This window comes from Ictidomys tridecemlineatus, chromosome X (assembly GCF_052094955.1).
Source record: "Ictidomys tridecemlineatus isolate mIctTri1 chromosome X, mIctTri1.hap1, whole genome shotgun sequence".
Taxonomy (NCBI): domain Eukaryota; kingdom Metazoa; phylum Chordata; class Mammalia; order Rodentia; family Sciuridae; genus Ictidomys; species Ictidomys tridecemlineatus.
The window spans coordinates 61600747-61619671 of record NC_135493.1 but is presented as its reverse complement, the minus strand read 5'-3'; the positions used below and the strand labels follow the sequence as shown (position 1 = coordinate 61619671).

The window sequence follows — 18925 nt, the reverse complement described above, 5'->3', positions numbered from 1 at the left end:
GTAGAACTTTGTTTTATATGAGGGAAAAGATAGGGATATGTTTACAGGCTAAAATAAAACAATAATAAGAAGAGATTAAAGATAATGATGTTAAGCAAATAGCAGTTGAAACTAAGTGAAACATGAGAGAATGACATCAAGGGCAGTATATACAGTGGAAATTAAGTTATAAAAAGGAGTAAAGAATCAGTAAGGGCGCAAGGAAGTTTGCCAAAATGTTAGGAATCATGGATGATCATGCTGTTTCCCATTTATTGTCTTCATACAGAAGGAGGCAAAATGCTCTGAAAAAAGTTAAACCTTTTAAAAAACTGTTTAAACGACACATCAAAGGGTAAATTTGGGTTTATAGTATTGCTTGTTTGTTTTTAATCCCATTCATTAATCCCATTTAATTCATTTAATCCCATTCACTGTGAATAACAGAACTGAACCTTACTAAATGTTTGCACTGAACACCATGAAAACAATGTTTCAAAGGAAAAGCTGTTTTTCCCAGAAAATTAATAGAAATGCCTCATTCTTTTCACAGTACAAGCATAACCTAACTGCATATATTCTACAGTCAGTATGTCAAAAGTCAAACTATTAAAGAATCAAATAATCTTAATATCTGCTTTTTTCACACCATAATACTTATTTAATCTTCTAGTCAAAGAAATATTAGAGCTATTTCATAATAAATATTTATTGAATTGGAATATTCATATTATGTTAAGATATGAAATGAGAATTGAGATATCTTCTAAATAATTTTCTAGGAATTTTATGTAATTTAAAAATATATCAAGCATCATTTACTTAAAATTAGGTATCTGAAGTGTATTGTTTTTTCTTGAAAATATTTCATATTTGGTGAGTGATTTTATTGGACAAATGAAAGAAGAGTAATATAGAGTGTTTCAATTAAAATAAATATGTCTCTACATAGAAACATCATAATTAACTTCAAATATACAACTAGAAAATTAAAATTATATCTCACTGATTTGTTACATTTTTCCCTTGGAAAGTGAATGAGATGAAATAATTTGAAAAGATAATAATAACTATTGACTAAAACAATACTATTTAAGAGATCATGAATAAATTATAACCTAAATTAACACAATTCCTATCATCTAAACTGTGATGTAATAATATGTGGAAAGGCATATAAAGTAAATTTGATTTTCCTGTAATAGCAAACCATATCAAATATGATTTTCATTTAAATAAAATTTAATACATATTTAGATAAAACATTTTCAAAGATTGTGGTATCCTCTTCATTTTAAAATATGTAAATATCAGGACAATGATTGAATTAAGTATTGAGCCCCAGATATGGCAATTCCTTTTAAGACTTTGTATAACTCTGATTTTCCACTTCATGTGCATAACATTTTTTAATTAAATGAGGTATAATATTTTCACTGAAATATATTTTAAATTTAAACATTATGCAACACAAACTTATTAGGTTATCACAGTATTAAACAGGTTCATTTAAACTTAAAACAAAAGAGGCAACACTCTGCATAGGATTGACAGGTTTATAGTATTGCTTGTTTGTTTTTAATCCCATTAGCTCCATAAAAAGAAAAAATATTCACACATACATAGGTAACAAAGGTTGTCATGTTCTCTTGTCATGATTAAGATGTTTGGGTCAGGTTCATCTGTTATTTTTCTAACAAATCTAAGTGAATATTGAATTTAAAAAGAACAACAAAATCATGTTGAACAATCAAATCAGTGCAAATGCTTGATCTTCTGAGTGGTATTACTTATAAAGACTCAGCAATTGTAGCAGACAAAATTATTCTCAATAGTTGATTAATTTCAACATATGAAGTCATTACAGAAAGTCTGCATGCCTTTTTGTTTCTATTTGTCAAGTCAATCATTACTTCTCTGTAAAACAGGAAATATAAAGGTTAATAACCACAGCTAGAAGCTACTTATCCTGTAAGTAAAGCTTATTTGATTAGTGGGATAAACTAAAACACTTCAGCAAATCTTTCTATGTGCTTTTAAAATGAAGTAGAAGATAACTGAATCTTCTTAGTCTTTTGGTTATTAACACAGGATGATAAATACCTTAATACCCTGGCAATAAAGAAGAAAGACAGATAAGATTAAGTAACTTACCAGAAAAAAGAAAGCATTTGCTTTAACTATAAATTACAATATAAAACAGAAAACCAAACTCAAGAAGAAAGAGTGTCTCAAGATAAAAATCACTGAATAAATAGTTTGGATATTAATCTAAAGGAAAAGATGAAGTAAAGCTAATAGAATTCATATTTTATATTTAAATTAATCTTTTAATATACTAGAAATCTCAGTCTAAGAAACAAAAATATTTTATTAGTCTCTACCAATATGTTATCCAATGTATTTAAACACCAAAATATATAATATGTTGACACAAAGGAATCAAGCAATTTAATATGTAAATGAAAAACCATTTAGATGCACTAGTTGTTAACTTACCTGACCATCAGTTTTAATCAAAATGGAAGAATTATTGGAACTGCAGACATGGTCTTGGTTGTTTGCCTTGATTTAGAAGTTCTTATGGATATATTAAACTTGTCACATTACTCTATGCCTCTCTGTAAGGAAGTTTATGATATTTATTCCATGTTATAATTATATAATTTGTTTCAAATTATACAATTTGAACCACTGAGTTTAAAATAATAATATTGTTAATTTTAAGTCATACAATTGTTTTCTCTGGCCACATGCAATTAAACTAGAAACAAACAAAGATGTCTGGAAAACCTTCAAATATTCAAAAATAAAATAACTCACCTCTAAATAACCCACAGTCCTGTGAAGAAAACAAAATGAAAATTAGATGTACTTTGAACCGAAGGAAATAAAAACAGTACATATCAAAATATATGAGATGTTGGGGCTGGGGATGTGGCTCAAGCGGTAATGTGCTTGCCTGGAGGGCACTGGGTTCGATCCTCAGCACCACATAAAAAATAAAAGATGTTGTGTCCACCGAAAACTGAAAAATAAATATTAAAAAAATTCTCTCTCTCTCTCTCTCTCTCTCTCTCTCTCTCTCTCTCTCTCTTTCTCTCTCTCTAAAACAATATATGAGATGTTATTTAAAAAGTACTTAAGCTAGGCTAATCATGGTGGTGTAACACAAAGCATGAATGGGTGGGTTCTTTGTCTAGCAAATTCCCTTATTCACAAAATTAAGAGAAGAGAGTCCAACATTGTGGTCTGACATATCTGCTGGGGGGAAAAAGCAATGCAGATTGGGGTTTACTTGGCGGTTGGCCATTGCTAGGGTTAGGGACAAGGGTAACTTATCCCCTCAGGAGGCTACTATTCGCAACATAGTTACACACAGCCCACAGACAGCTCCTGACACCAAATTTCAAAAAAATAATTGCAAGGGCTACAAAGAAATAGAAAAACATGGCCCCCCAAAATAATCAAATAAAACTCTGAAAATCAACCCTAAAGAATCATATCTATATGCTGCCTGACAAAAATTCTAAGGTGCTAAGTGATTTTTTGAAAGAAACACAAAAAATCTAAATGAACTCTGGAAAATTATTGTGCATGAACAAAGTCAGAATGTCGCGAAAAAGAAACTACAAAAAATAGCCAGCAGAAATTCTTGAACTGAAAAATGCAAAAGTGAACTGAAAAATTTATTAAAGGTATTCAGCAGCAGACTTTCTCAGGTGAAAGAAAGAATCACTCAACTGAAGAAATATTAATTGAAATCATTGAGTTAGAGGAGCAAAAAAGAAAAAAAAATAGAACGAAGGAAAGCAAGAAGACCAAGGGGTGGGTGTAAATTATCAACCCAAACAATGTACTAATTGCTGGAATATCAGAAGGAAAAGAGCAAGAGAAAAGAGGGATGAATGCAAATTTGAAGAATAGCTGAAAACCCCCTGAATCTGAGAGAATAAATGAACATACAGATTCAAAAAGCTCTAAGAATTGCAACAAGGAAAACTAAAAATATACATGCATAAACATTGACACTAAACTGTAAAAAAATTTAAAATCATGAAAGCATCAATTGAAAAATTATTCATCACACAGGAGCTTTCATAAGATTATCAGTACATTTCTCAGAAGAAACCTGGTAGGCTACAAGGGAGTAAAATGTCATTTTTAAAGTGCTGGAGGAAGTCAACCAAGAATACTGTACCTAACAACTCTGACCTTTAAAAGTAAAGAAGGAATTATGAATTTCCCACATTTAGAAAAAGCTGAAGATGTGCATTGTCTCTAAAACTACTCCACAAGAAATGCTGAAGAGATTTGTTCAATATAAAAAGAAGTAACACTAGCAATAGCATAAATCCATATGAAAATAGAAAGTTCTTTGTAAAGGTAATTACACAGATATAATAACCTATGTTACTATAATTTGAGTGCACAAATTCACTTATAATTCTTATAGAAAATTTAAATTTTAAAATATTTTAAAAGTATAAATCTATATTAATGGATAAAATATATTGATATAACTTGTGACATCAATAACAAAATGGTAGCTGGAAGCTGCAAAGGAGTATAGTGGAGTTTTCTTTGTTTTCACACCTTTATTGGTGCATTATACTTCTACATATGGATGGAATTTGTTGTTACATATTTGTACATGCACAGCACACAATATAACAATATTATTTGGCCATATTTTTATGTTTTGGTTGTTAATGGACTTTTATTTTATTTATTTGTATGTGGTGCTGATAATTGAACCCAGTGCATGCTTGGCAAGCACTCTGTCACTGAGGTAAAACACCAGCCCCTAATTGGCCATTTATAGTTGTGATGGAAATTAAGTAGTCATCAATATAAAATATAATATTAAACTTTAAGACATGATAAGAAAATTCCAATGATAACCACAAAGAAAATATCTAAAGAACATATATAAAATGATTCAAAAATGGAATCAAAGCATTCACTATAAAATAGTCAATGGAATACAAAGGAAAGCAGGAAGAAAGAAAAAGAAGAATAACTACAAGTCAATTAATAAAATGGCAAAATAAACCCCTTCATATCAGTAAAATTACTTTAAATGAATTAAACTACACAATCAAAAGACATTGGCTGAATGGATGTTTTATAAAAATGGTTGCAATTATATTGTCTATAAAAAATTCTCTATAGATCTCAGGACACACAATAGAGGAAAGTTAAAGATGGAAAAAGCATCCCATGCAAATGTAAATAAATGAAAAAAGTGATAGTCAAATTTATTTCAGACAAACTAGACTGTAAGTCAAAAACTGTTAAAATAGCATGTTAAAACTGTTAAAAATAACATAATACAAAGACATCAGTGTTAATTTACAAGAAGTTATGACAATTATAAATATCTATGCACTAAACATCATATCTCCTAAATACATGAAGCACATGTGACATAGTTCAAGGGAGAAATAGAAAGCAAAATAATAATAGAAGGAGACTTCCATACCGCAACTGTAAATAATGAATAGAAGGACCAAACAACATAAATAAGGAAGGAGGACATTAACAACACTATGGATCATTTGGGCTAACAGACAAGTGCAGAATACTTTACCCCAAAATAACAGAATAATATATTTTTCTGTAGAACATTCTCCAGAATAGGCCACTTATTAAGCCATGAAATAAGTCTTGGAACATTTAAAAGACAGAAAATGCTAAAAAGTACCTTTTCTTATCCCAGTGGAACAAAACTATAAATAAATAGCAGAATAAAAATTTTTAAAAATATGCAGAAATTAAACAATAGACTCTTAAAATACCCACATATATATGAAAAAAAGAAGTCATAAGCAAAATTAGGAAATACCCTGAGATAAATGAAAACATTAAAAAATTGGACTTCATCTAAATAAAAATCTACTCTTAGATAATATTAAAAGAATTTGACACAAGCCATAGAGGAAAGAAAACATTTGTAAGCCATATATCTGATAATGTACTTGTAATGAGCAATTTTATATCATAGAAACTTTATTCATAATGGCCCCAAACTGAAAGCAATCTGAATGACCATCAACAAGTAAATGGGTAAACAAACTCTGGTGTATACACACATAGTAGAATACCATTCAGCAATAAGAACATTTCAACTGATGATGCAGTCAACAATATGAACAAGTCTCAAAATAATTGCAGTAAGTGAAATAAGCCAGCTACAAAACACATACTGCATGACTTAATAATAATTATATAAAATTCAGTCTGTGACAAAATGTGACTTGTGGTTATTGGGTATGGGATGATTAAAGGAGAGTTTACAAAGGGACACAAATAAAACATTGGGGGAAGATGAATGTGTGCATCATCTTGATAGTTGTGATAGTTTCACAATTACATACATGTCAAATTGTACACTTAAAATGTACAGTAAGATATATGAGTTATACCTCAATAAATCTATTTTTATAAATGGATGAGAAATAGAGTGTACAACTGTCCTAATATATATTTTTTCTGGAAGTTTTCAAATCATCAGTATTTCAAACTTCTGAACAGTTCAGAATTTTATCTTTAGAATTTATCTTATAGTTCCTACTAGTAGCCTCTCTGATATTCCTTAAGTAACTCTTCTGTCTTGTGATTCCTTATAATCTTTATTGGAGCATCTTTCCCTTTCTTAGATCAGATCACAATCTACTCTCTCATTGGACCTATCCAAAACATTTAATTAACCTTTAAGACCTATTCCCACTCCAATTCTTCAAGAATCCATGAACTGAAGCCTGACTAATTCTTGCATACTAATTTGTAGCACAGTTTTTCCCTGAATGACAACAATAACACTCAACCATATAGCAGCTTACATTGTTCAATTGGCATTATCAGTATTATCTTTTCAACAAAACATTAAGTCCTCTTAAAAAAAAAAAGATTAAGTTGCCTTCTTTTATAAGGCCCATGATACCTAGGATTATTTTGAATACATGCTGATGGCATTGACTGAATGCTCCACTGAAAATTAAACTGACTGACACATCATTAACATAAGATCATTACCATAGCATGTGGATGAATGTTTGAGGATCCTTAAGCCCAAATCTATGACCTAAGCTGCCAGTTACATTCCTTTATTTTAAACCAATGGTTCTCAAAGTACTGCCCACAGGCCAGCATCATCAGCATCACCTGAAATTTGTTAGAAATACAAATTCTGGGAGCTGGGGTTGTGGCTAGGAGGTAGAGCGCTTGCCTAGCATGTGTGAGGCACTGGGTTCGATCCTCAGCACTACAGAAAAATAAAATAAAGATATTGTGTCCACCGATAACTAAAAAATAAATATTTTAAAAAAGAAATACAAATTCTGAGGCAACACCTGTTGACTGAGTCTTTAAAACTGGGTACAGTGTGTCTTAACAAACCTTCCAGAAGATTCTTATGAAGGCTTGAGTTTAAGAACCATTTTAGACACAGCAACCATATTAAGCTTTATAACTTTTTTTTTAATTTTTTATTTTTTTTTATTGGTTGTTCACAACATTACAAAGCTCTTGACATATCATATTTCATACATTAGATTGAAGTGGGTTATGAACTCCCAATTTTACCCCAAATGCAGATTGCAGAATCACGTCAGTTACACATCCACAATTTTACATAATGCCCTATTAGTAATTGTTGTATTCTGCTACCTTTCCTATCCCCTACTATCCCCCCTCCCCTCCCCTCCCATCTTCTCTCTCTACCCCATCTACTGTATTTCATTACTCTCCTTGTTTATTTTCCCATTCCCCTCACAACCTCTTATATGTAATTTTGTATAGCAATGAGGGTCTCCCTTCATTTCCATGCAATTTCCCTTTTCTCTCCCTTTCCCTCCCATCTCATGACTCTGTTTAATGTTAGTCTTTTCTTCCTGCTCTTCCTCCTTGCTCTGTTCATAGTTGTTCTCATTATATCAAAGAAGACATTTGGTATTTGTTTTTTAGGGATTGACTAGCTTCACTAAGCATAATCTGCTCTAGTACCATCCATTTCCCTGCAAATTCTATGATTTTGTCATTTTTTATTGCTGCATAGTACTCCATTGTGTATAGATGCCACATTTTTTTTATCCATTCATCTATTGAAGGGCATCTGGATTGGTTCCACAGTCTAGCTATTGTGAATTGTGCTGCTGTGAACATCGATATGGCAGCATCCCTGTAGCATGCTCTTTTAAGGTCTTCAGGGAATAGTCTGAGAAGGGCAATAGCAGGGTCAAATGGTGGTTCCATTCCCAGCTTTCCCAGGAATCTCCAAACTGCTTTCCAAATTGGCCGCACCAATTTGCAGTCCCACCAGCAATGTACAAGAGTACCCTTTTCTCCACATCCTTGCCAGCACTTGTTGTTGTTTGACTTCATAGTGGCTGCCAATCTTACTGGAGTGAGGTGGTATCTTAGGGTGGTTTTGATTTGCATTTCTCTGACTGCTAGAGAAGGTGAGCATTTTTTAAAAAAATTTTATTTCTGGGCTGGGATTGTGGCTCAGCAGTAGAGTGCTTGCCTAGCACGTGTGAGGCCCTGGGTTTGATCCTCAGCACCACATAAAAATAAAATAAAGATATTGTGTCCAACTACAACTAAAAATAAATAAATAAATATTTAAATAAAAAGTGTATTTCTTACATAACAATAGTGGAATGCATTACAATCATAATTATCCATTCACAGCCAATTTGAAAAGTAGTATGGAGATTCCTTGGAAAGCTGGTAATGGAACGACCATTTGACCCAGCTATTCCTCTTCTCAGACTATACCCAAAGGACCCCAAAACAGCATACTACAGGGACACAGCCATATCAATGTTTATAGCAGCACAATTTACAATAGGTAAACTGTGGAGCCAACCTATATGTCCTTCAGTGGATGAATGGATAAAAATGGCATTTATAAGCTTTATAACTTTATAACTTTTCTGTATAACTTTCCCAATTTAAAAAAAAAATCAATTCCATAATTATGTCAACTTCTGCCAGGGTCGTAGGAAATTAAATAATCAGTTACTGAGTTGTAATTTTCTTTGATCACTAAATAGAACACTTGGCTAGACACAGTGATGGAAAATTAGAAAAAAACAGTTGAGAGATATTAGTCTTCTCCATCCCATACATTTTAAACTGGATGCTAATATTATGATTGTCCTTTGATTAGTATGAACTATGAAGGAAATGTTATGAAAGCAAGCATTTCCTTAACAGAATTTTCTTTGGGCAATGAAATAAGGCTTTTTGTGGAATTAGATATGTGTTTCAATAACATACCACATTGAAAGGATGCTTGTATCATTTTTATTCCTAAAATTTTGACAGTTCATTATCTATAATGAAAGTGTAAGGGTGACTGTGTCTGAAGAAAGCAATATGCCCTTATGACTAAACTCTAAGAGAAGCATTCCATTATGTCATATGAAAGGTAAAGTCACTTCGAACTGTCATTGAGGGCTTGTCAAATGAAGAATAATGCAATATAAACTATATTGCTTTTTGGTTTTGTTGTGGTATAATATCTCATAACCTGTAATGTTTATGACCTACATTTTAGGTTATGTAGAGAAATGAAAAATTATAAACCTTTTATATCAAACCCAGCATAAATTATATCATTTAACTTTTAATGAATTCATGCACTCATCCAGAAAATATTGAGTACCTAGTATTCACTAGGCAGTAAGAGGACAAAAAAGATCCAAGCCAATTCTATCATCAAAGATCAGACTGATTAAGAGGGTGAACATTTAGGTAGACAAAACAAAGTAGTATAATATATGCTGTATTAGAGGGAAAAATTTCTGTGTAACAGAAGAAAGTTTAGTTGTCCCTGAAGAGGAATTAATAGGGAAGCATTGAAATTTAGAACTCATCCTGAAGGTGATGGAGAGCTTTTGAAAAACATTATGATAGAAATTGATTTGTGTTTTAGGAAGATTGTTCTAAATGGCAGATGCATTTGAGAGTTGAAAGATGTGCAGTATAAACACTCATTAAATATATTATTGTAGTCAGGCATGATGGCACATGCTTGCTGTCCCAGCTACTCAGGAGACCAACTTAGAAAAATTTAGAGTTTCAGGCCAGCCTGGGACTGGGCAACAGGCATTATAGGGAGACTCGGTCTCAAATATAATAATTATGTGTGTGTGTATAAAATTATACTCTGGTGATAAATGATTACATACTAAATGAAAACAGCAACATTGGGGATGAAACTGAATTTAAAACGGTCTATTCTGTGTAAAGTATATGAGGCTCATGGTCACACGTTTTTTTCTATAGAGATCTCAGACAAGATTACATGATCCTGATGCCCAATCCAATAAAAACGTTAGACATTGGGGCTATGGTTATAGCTCAGTGTTAGAGTGCTTGCCTAGCATGTGTGAGGCACTAGGTTTGGTCCTCAGCACCACATAAAAATAAGTTAATAAAATAAAGGTATTTGTTCCATCTACAACTAAAAAATGAAAGAAAAAAAATAAAGTTTTAGGCACTAATGGCATCCTGTAAGAAAAAAAATAAATTGTTAGGCACTAATGGCATCCTGAATTGAAAAATAATTTTTCAAATCTCATTTCTATGGAGAAACATCTTTGAAATCTTATCTCAAAAGTTTGCAATATTATATATGCTTTCTACACAAGGAATCCATTTTGATATTCATTTTGATGTTTTTACATAATGTTATTTTAAATGTAGTTTTTAAAATTTGATATTCAGCACAGTGACATGAATAGTTTATTCCTTCAGAATACAAAAACCAAACAACAACAACAAACATGCTCTTCTTGTGGAGTTGAGAAAGGTGAACCAGGGGTAAGAACAAGGAGGAATGAGAAAGGGAAGGAACAGCAGAATGTAACAAACCAAACTATCTCATGTACATGTATGAACATCTCTCAATGAATTCCATTATTATGTGTAACTACATTGCACCAATTTAAAAAAATAAATAACAGAAATGGAACACTGATTTAAAAGTGCCTCTGCTAAAACATTTATTGCTGATTATGTTGGTTAATTTTAGGGCTTTTAAATAAAATGTTACATGAGGATTAAAAAAAAAATTGAAGTCAATTGAATCTTTGAAGAACTATTGACAGGACAGGGTATGAGGGAGGAAGAAAGGAAGGAAAATAAATCAGTCCATCTGGCATATATATGAAATTTAGTTATTGTTTTTTTTATAAATGCAATAACTTGGGAAGGGATGACAGTTCTAATAGCAAACATGACTGCACAACAGAATCTCTTTGATTCCTGAGGATTTCCTATACAAATGTTGATTATATGTATAGAAATGTAAAGACAGATAAGTACTACCAGAATAGATTAGTCTGTTTGCCATGTCCATTCCTTCAATTCCAAATTGAAATTTTGAAGGTTTTAAACCTTCCTAAAAATAAATTTACTAAAACATTATCAAAAGTTATTGTAAAATATATTATCTCAAACTTATAACTGCTAAGGTTGTGTGTACAAGGGACTGTCTCAGTTAAGAAGTACACATGGAAGTGTGTTCCATAGCGTGTGTAGCTTACTCTTAAAGATAGGCAGAGAGAATAGAGATCAGGATCAAGCCAAAGCAGTAGCAACCATATTGAGGCTGGGGGGCCAAGGGATGGGAAGGGCGCCTGCATTAAACTGATTGTAGCCATTCTGGTAACTGAGCAGAGGGCGGCAGACTGTGGCCCACCCAGCCACTGGGCTGGGGGGGGGAGGGGGGGAGACACGGAGAGAGGGGGGGGAAGAGAGACAGAGAGAGAAGAGCCGGGGTGAGCCCCGCAACAGCCCCCACCTTCCCCTCAAGCACCCCAGACCCCGCTCCCTCCCCGCTCCCGCCCCCGCCCCTCGGGATGCGCCCTGGGCGACACTGCGCAGCTCCATCAGGGCGGCCTCTGTGACCTCACAGTGCGGATCCCCTCCTGTTGCCAGGGCCCGGATGTGGGCGTCAGGGGGCCAGAGGCAAGCGGCAGGCTGCCCTGGACAGGAGCGTGGGCCACTCAGGGCAGCGGTGTCTTAAGGCATCACGGCCTCCGTGCAGCGGGAATTTTCAGCTCCAGAAGGCACATCGACAGCGGCCCTGAACCACACACAGGTGTTCTGCAGAGCCTCAGGTGCGGGGGAGCACCCCATTCCTTCTCCTGGCTCAGCCCCACTCTCTGCTCCTGATCAGCGCTGCTCAGACTCCTGGACCTGCCCGAGCACCCACAGTCCTGCCATCCGCCTGCTGCTCTTCGCAACCCACAGTCGTGATCTCGGACTCCCTCCAACAGGCGCCAGCACCAGTGCCAAGCAGTGACAGCCCCGCAATGGCTCTGAAGCGCATTCACAAGGAACTCCTTGACCTGGCTCGAGACCCCCCGGCCCAGTGCTCTGCAGGGCCGGTGGGGGACGATATGTTTCGTTGGCAAGCTGCCATCATGGGGCCCAGCGACAGTCCCTACCAGGGAGGAGTCTTTTTCCTGTCCATACAGTTTCCATCTGATTATCCCTTCAAACCACCCAAGATCACCTTCATCACCCGAATTTACCACCCTAATATCAACAGAAGCGGAAACATTTGTCTAGACATCCTTAGATCTGAGTGGTCACCAGCACTGACAATCTCTAAAGTGTTGTTATCTATATGCTCTATGTTGTGCGACCCTAACCCGGATGATCCTTTGGTTCCTGAAATTGCTAAGATCTATCTAAAGGACAGGAGAAAGTATGACAGAGTCGCTCGGGAGTGGACAGAAAAATATGCCATGTGAATTACAAATATAATGCCAATGCCTTTGCCATCGCCATAATAATAAATCCAAAATTAACAATTCAATCAATTGGTGGTCTTTTGATTGCTTTCTATGAAATGGGGTGTTCCCTTTCCTTCTGGGCACTCCTTGTACAGTTTTCACATCTGGGCCCAAGGGAAAGGGAGTTCAGCAGTAGAGAGGGGAGGATCAGGAAGGGGAGGACTATGGGAGAGGGGTGGGGGAAAGAAGAGGAGAGGGGGAAGTGTTAGGTTAGTGGAAGTGGCCTGGGGAGTAGGAGGGTGGAGGTGCAAAAAAGAATATAAAACCAGTCTTAATTTAGTTTTGACTGAAGATTTCTTTAAAGATTTGGGATTGGAAAACAAAGATTAAGAGGCTTAGGGATGAGAACAGCAATTCCACCCCAGCCTACCAGTGGAAAAACTGTGGAGTCTTCTAGAACTGACAACTAGGAAATTCTGAGTGAAAATTCCAAAACTATTTAGGCATCCTTTCGTTCTGAAGAACTTATGCCTTCAGGTGTTTTGGTTTTGATCAAGATTAATATTAACACATACCCTTTATTTTGAGGTCCAGACTTAACTGACTGAAAATGAAATGTATTAATTGTTGCTACAAACAAAATGACAGAGACTCCTGGGGTAGAGACAAAGGCCTTTATTAATCCTGGCACAGCAGGCAGCATGAGCTTCACTAAAGCAGGTTCCTCTTGCCCAGAAAATTCCAATGAGGAGATGTAGCAGACCAGGTTTCTGCTGCACACACACTGGGTTTCTGTAGCAGCTGTCTTTGAAGGAACAGCTAGTAAACCTGCACCACCTTTGGCCAGAGAGATCCTCTTATTAACCTGGTCAGAAAACAAATCTACTCTCTGCCCTGGAGGGCTCTCTATATTCTGAGGTTGTCTGATGTACATATATACCTCAAAAAAGCAGTTAAAAGAAGAAAAAGAATATATTCAACACAATACTAAACTTTTAATACTCCTCTTTGAACTAGGCTAGCTCAATTTCATATTTCTTTTCAGTTTTTAGCATTATAACAAGGAAAATCAGTTTTTAAATAAGTAATGGTCTTATTCTGTTGTCAGCATTTTCAGAAACAGAATAATGGAACTGATTTGGAGGAAAGTTTCAATCCTAGACATCAAAAGAAATAGGTTTTGCCTTGTAAAAACTGCTTAATTATCTCTACAACAAAGAATCTAATGTAAAATTAGTACTTTCAGTTTACTAAGCACTTAACATGATATTTAGTGCCATTACTTATGCTCTTTGGGAATAGGAAATTATAACTGGATCTTGCCTATAGACTCCATCACCTGATGGTTCTACTTCGCCTTGAAAGTTGGGCCATAAAGGATGGTTGCTGATTATCCTCTGTATTTCATTAGTGTCCATGTTGATATCTCCTTTTTCATAACTAATTTTAGCAATTGAAGGTTTTTTCCCCCCTCTTTTTGTTGGTTAGCTTGGCTAAGGGATGTCTAAACAGGACATGTGGAGAAGATCAAAATGACAAGGATCAAAATAAAATTCATCAATTTTATTTATTTTTTCAAAGCCCCAACTTTTACTTTTGTTGATTTTTAAACTTTTTGTTTTCAGTTTCATTGATTTTAACTTTAACTTTAATTATTTCCTGTCTTCTACTGCTTTTTTGTTGATTTGTTATTCTTGTTCTAGGGCCTTGGGATATAATATTAGATTATTTATGTGGTATTTTTCTCTTCTTTAAATGAATATACTTAATGCTATGAACTCTCCTCTTTGAACTGACTTCATGGTGTCTCAGGGATTTTGATATGTTGTTTTGCTATTCTCATTTACTTCTAATTATTTATTTTATTTCATTCTTAATTTATTCTGCTATCCACTGATTATTCAATAGTGTATTATTTGGTCTCCAGATTTTGAAGTAGCTTCTATTTTTTATTTTATCATTGATTTCTAATTTAATTTCATTATGATGTGATAGAATGCAAGGTATTATCTCTATTGTTTTTGTATTTGCTGACAGTTGCATTGTGGCCTAAGATATGGTCTATTTTAGAAAATGATCCATTACTGCTGAGACGAAAGTGTATTCAGTCATTGATGGATGAAATATTCTGTATATGTCTATTAAGTTTAAATTATTGAATGTATTTTTTAGTTCTGTTGCTTCTTTGTTTAGTTTTTGTTTGTTTGTTTGTCTGGAAGATCTAGTGATGTGAGAGTCACCCAGTATTATTTTGTGTTGTGGTCTAGTTGATTCTTGATATTGAGAAGGGTTGGTTTGATATACATAGATGCTCCATCGTTGGGGCATAAGTATTTATGATTATTATTTCTTGTTGTGTAATTTTTAAGCACTGTGAAATGTCCTCCCTTTTCCCTTCTGATTAACTTTGGCTCAAGGTCCATTTTATCTGATATCAGGATAGAAACCCCTGCTTGTGTATGAGATCCATGTGAACTGTGTGTTTTTCCCATCCTTTTACCTTCAATGTGTAGATGTCTTTGTCTATGAGGTGAGTCTCTTGAAGAGACTTGTTGGGTCTTGTTTTTAATCAAATCTGTCAGCCTATGCCTTTTGATGGATGATACTAGGTCATTTACATTCAATGCTGTTATTGAGAAATGATTTTTATTCCTTGTCATTTTGATTTATTTTTGGTTTATAATTTGTATTAGTTTCTCCTTTGATTGAATATTCTTCTAGTGTAGTTCCTCCCTTTCCTGGTTTTCAATTTTGTTTTTATTTTTAAAACACTTTTGTTGTAGATGCACACAATACCTTTATTTTATTTATTTATTTACATGTGGTACTGAGGATCGAACCCAGGGAGTCACACATGCTTGGCAAGTGCTCTACCACTGAGTTACAACCCTACCCCTCAATTTTATTTTTTACTTCTTCCTCATGAAATATTTTATATTTTATAGAGCAGGGTTTAAAATTATGAATTCTTTTAACTTTTATTTATCATGAAAAGTTTTTATTTCATCATCAAATCTGAAGCTTAATTTTTCTGGGTATATTATTCTTTGTTAGCATCCATTTTCTTTCAGAACTTAGTATATATTCTAGGACCTCCTACCTTTAGGGTCTGGGTTGAGAAATCAGCTGAACTACAGATTGGTTTACCTCTGAATGTGACTATTAGTATTTAGCTTTCTAAATTTGGTGATATGGAGAGCTTAGAAAGTGTGCAACCACCAATGATGTAGCTTTCTTTGATATCATGTTTAGAGAAGGTTCTTGTACAGTTGTTACAGGCCTCAAATGATGATCTTCGTTTTCTTTTCATTCTCGTTATTACTCTATTATTTATTTAAAATTTCACCCTAAAGTATTGTCTATGGAACTTTTTGGCATTTGATGCTAATGCTTTATCACTTTGAATTTTAATGTACCTCTAATGATATTTAGAAATTGTGTCTTGTAGATTGTGGGCTCTGGAGTTACACTGCCCAGATTAGGAGCATTGGCACTTACTAGCAGTATGAACTCATGAATATTATTTAACCTCTCTGACTCTCAGGTTTCTTAACTGTTAAAAGGGAATAATAATATTCCCTACCTCTTATGATTTGTACATTAAATGAGAAAGTATCTTGCATATCAAGTCACTCAATATTGATTGACTGTTATTATTAACTATTTCCTTTTTTCTTCTTTGGATTTTTTTCAGTTGGATTGGCCAGATGTTACAGTTAGCATATGGTTCCTCCTTTGGAGATGCAGCTGCTAATGCAGGTAAGGTCTTCAAACTACCAAATATTTGCACAGTTTAGAAAATGCAGAAACATGATTTAAATATAAACTCATCAGTGAGATATTTTTCATGGACATTGTTCCTTTTTTGTATGCTTATCACTTACTTTATTTCTTGAATCTCTCACTACATAATTCAAAGTGCAAACAATTTCTAGCCTATTCACAAAGAGATTTCACAATCATAAATATAGTGGAACATATATCCCTGTGCCCCTATGCAATTCTGCATATAAATATTTTCTAATTTCTAGATGAAGAAATTTTGAAGGATAAAAATCATGATTAGATTAACCAAATTTATGTATTCTTAGGATTACTCTTTACCCTTATAAAGCAATAAATATCACTTGTTCACTTTCACTGACAGAATAATCAAGTATAGAGTGATTTTGAGATCAAAGACATGTAGTTATTATTCAAAACATTCTCCATCTCAAGTATTCATTATTGTCAAAAATCTTTAAAAATCTTTCATGTAAGCTAATGTGGATAGTAAAGGCTTACCCTAACCTTTTGTTTTCAAAGGGGAAAAGGATTATCCAGAAGCATTGCACATATGTTTTTATTAATTTGTATATCCATCTAAAAAAAAGTATAAATTAATTACCAAATACCAATATTTAGTGATCAAAAAACATACTACAACTTTATTGTAGAGTTAAGACAGAGTTAGAGTATGACTAAGTTAACAAGAAAAATTATTTAAAAGGAGCTATTGATCTAAAAAGAACATATACTAAATAAATTAAAAGGAGCTATTCCAGATAACCAATTATTCAGTGAAATATTCCAGCAATGCATAGAGGTCCACATACATAGAGTAATGAAGAGAGGGAAAGCACAGATTCTGCATACTACATTAACCACTATTTTTATAGTTGAGCTCAATTTCAGTTATCTTAAAGTTAGTAGTTTATTGTATGCCTCAGAAAGGAGTGTCTGTATATGCTTATTTAGCCAAATCCTAGATACATCATTAGCACTATCTATGTAACCAAAATTTCCATACTAGTTCAAAATATCAGCCACTGTCATCTTCGGGTAGACTGTTATGTGCTCACAGGGAAGAAAAGAAGAAAAAACATTCCTCTTTCTGTCATCACTCTGTTCAAACTCTATCATATATATTTCTTACAGAATACAGACGTATAGGTGCTATGATTTATGCAAAATGTGTTTTGGCCTTGAAGAGAGATTTCCCTGTGATTTGGTGTGACAACTGCCATGAAGCAACTACTGTAAGTACTATAATTTTAAAATTGCTCAGCAACAACCACATGCAAAAATCTCAGATCTTTTGTTATTTAAAGTTCATTCAGCTAGTTACAGTGGCACATGCCTGAAATTCCAGCAGCTTGGGAAGCTGAAGCAGGAAGATCACAAGTTCAAACCCAGCCTCAGCAATTTAGCAAGGTCCTAAGCAGCTTATCAAGGCCCTGTGTCAAAATAAAAAATAAACAACAACAAGCTGGGAATGTTGTTCAGTGGTTAAGTGCCCCTGGGTTCAATGCCTGGTACCCTCCCACACACCAAAATGCATTCAGCAATAAAACATGCATTCATGGTACAAGGTAATTTCTGTATAAAAATTCTTAGTGTGAAATATGAATACTACTTCCATAAAATAGAATAGTACAATCAGAAAATAGCAAGAGAGGGAGGACAATAATGTTCCTCCCATTTACTTTATTTACTAGCTGGTGTGATTGAACCTTGTATGCTAAGTTGGTATTAACATGTGTAAATAAATTGCACTGAAGAAATGTTACTTTAAGAAATAAGATTCTTATTCAAATAATATTTTAAGATTAATTCATAAAATCTCAGGAATTTATTTACAGATTTGGGTAGGGTTTTTTCCCACTTCTCATTTTGAATGGGCATAAATACAAAGCTTAGAAAAAGCTATAGTAAAATTACAAACATCCACTATGTACTGCTTACATTTGTTTCTAAAAGCTACTATTTTTCAATTTTTCCCATGAATCTCATCATATTATCCTTTTATCCAAACCAAAGAAAAAGTGAATAAAGCAACAGCATCACATTGAAAACTTAAGGCTAATAATTACTCATTTCATGTTGTGTTTTCAAGTGGAAGATGAGTATAGGTTCCCATAAAACTCTCTTTCAACTCTTTTGCATTTCACCATTAAATATTTTAAAAGAAAACAAATGTCTATTTAGTAGTTCCCTATTTTTCTTATTTTGGGGTGACCATGGGAGGTATTTGTCTATTTGATTACAACAGACTAACCCCAAGAATGCTTCCATAAAATGATGCTAAGACAATATAAGTGGTCTATGTAATTGTTTGTATTAAACTATATTTGGAAAAAGATAGTAAAATACAATCTTAACATTTCTTAGGAATGTAAAATGGTGCAGCCACTTTGAGAAATGCTCTGGCA

The 18925-nt window shown here is 33.9% G+C and overlaps 2 protein-coding genes across 4 annotated transcripts in view; both read left to right on the top strand.

Moving 5' to 3' along the window:
• Window positions 1-18925, top strand: part of LOC101958962 (connector enhancer of kinase suppressor of ras 2) — a 457679-nt gene that overhangs the window by 429248 nt on the left and 9506 nt on the right. For all 3 annotated transcript variants that reach the window (XM_078034585.1, XM_040282705.2, XM_078034586.1), the window contains 2 exons: window positions 16429-16493; window positions 17652-17752. In XM_078034585.1, coding sequence (XP_077890711.1) covers window positions 16429-16493; window positions 17652-17752 — 166 coding nt within the window. The remainder of the gene's footprint in view (window positions 1-16428; window positions 16494-17651; window positions 17753-18925) is intronic.
• Window positions 11875-12817, top strand: LOC101969119 (ubiquitin-conjugating enzyme E2 D2). The gene has a single exon (XM_040282715.2). It carries the CDS (start codon window positions 12309-12311, stop codon window positions 12750-12752), a length of 444 nt encoding a protein of 147 aa, XP_040138649.1. The 5' UTR covers window positions 11875-12308; the 3' UTR covers window positions 12753-12817.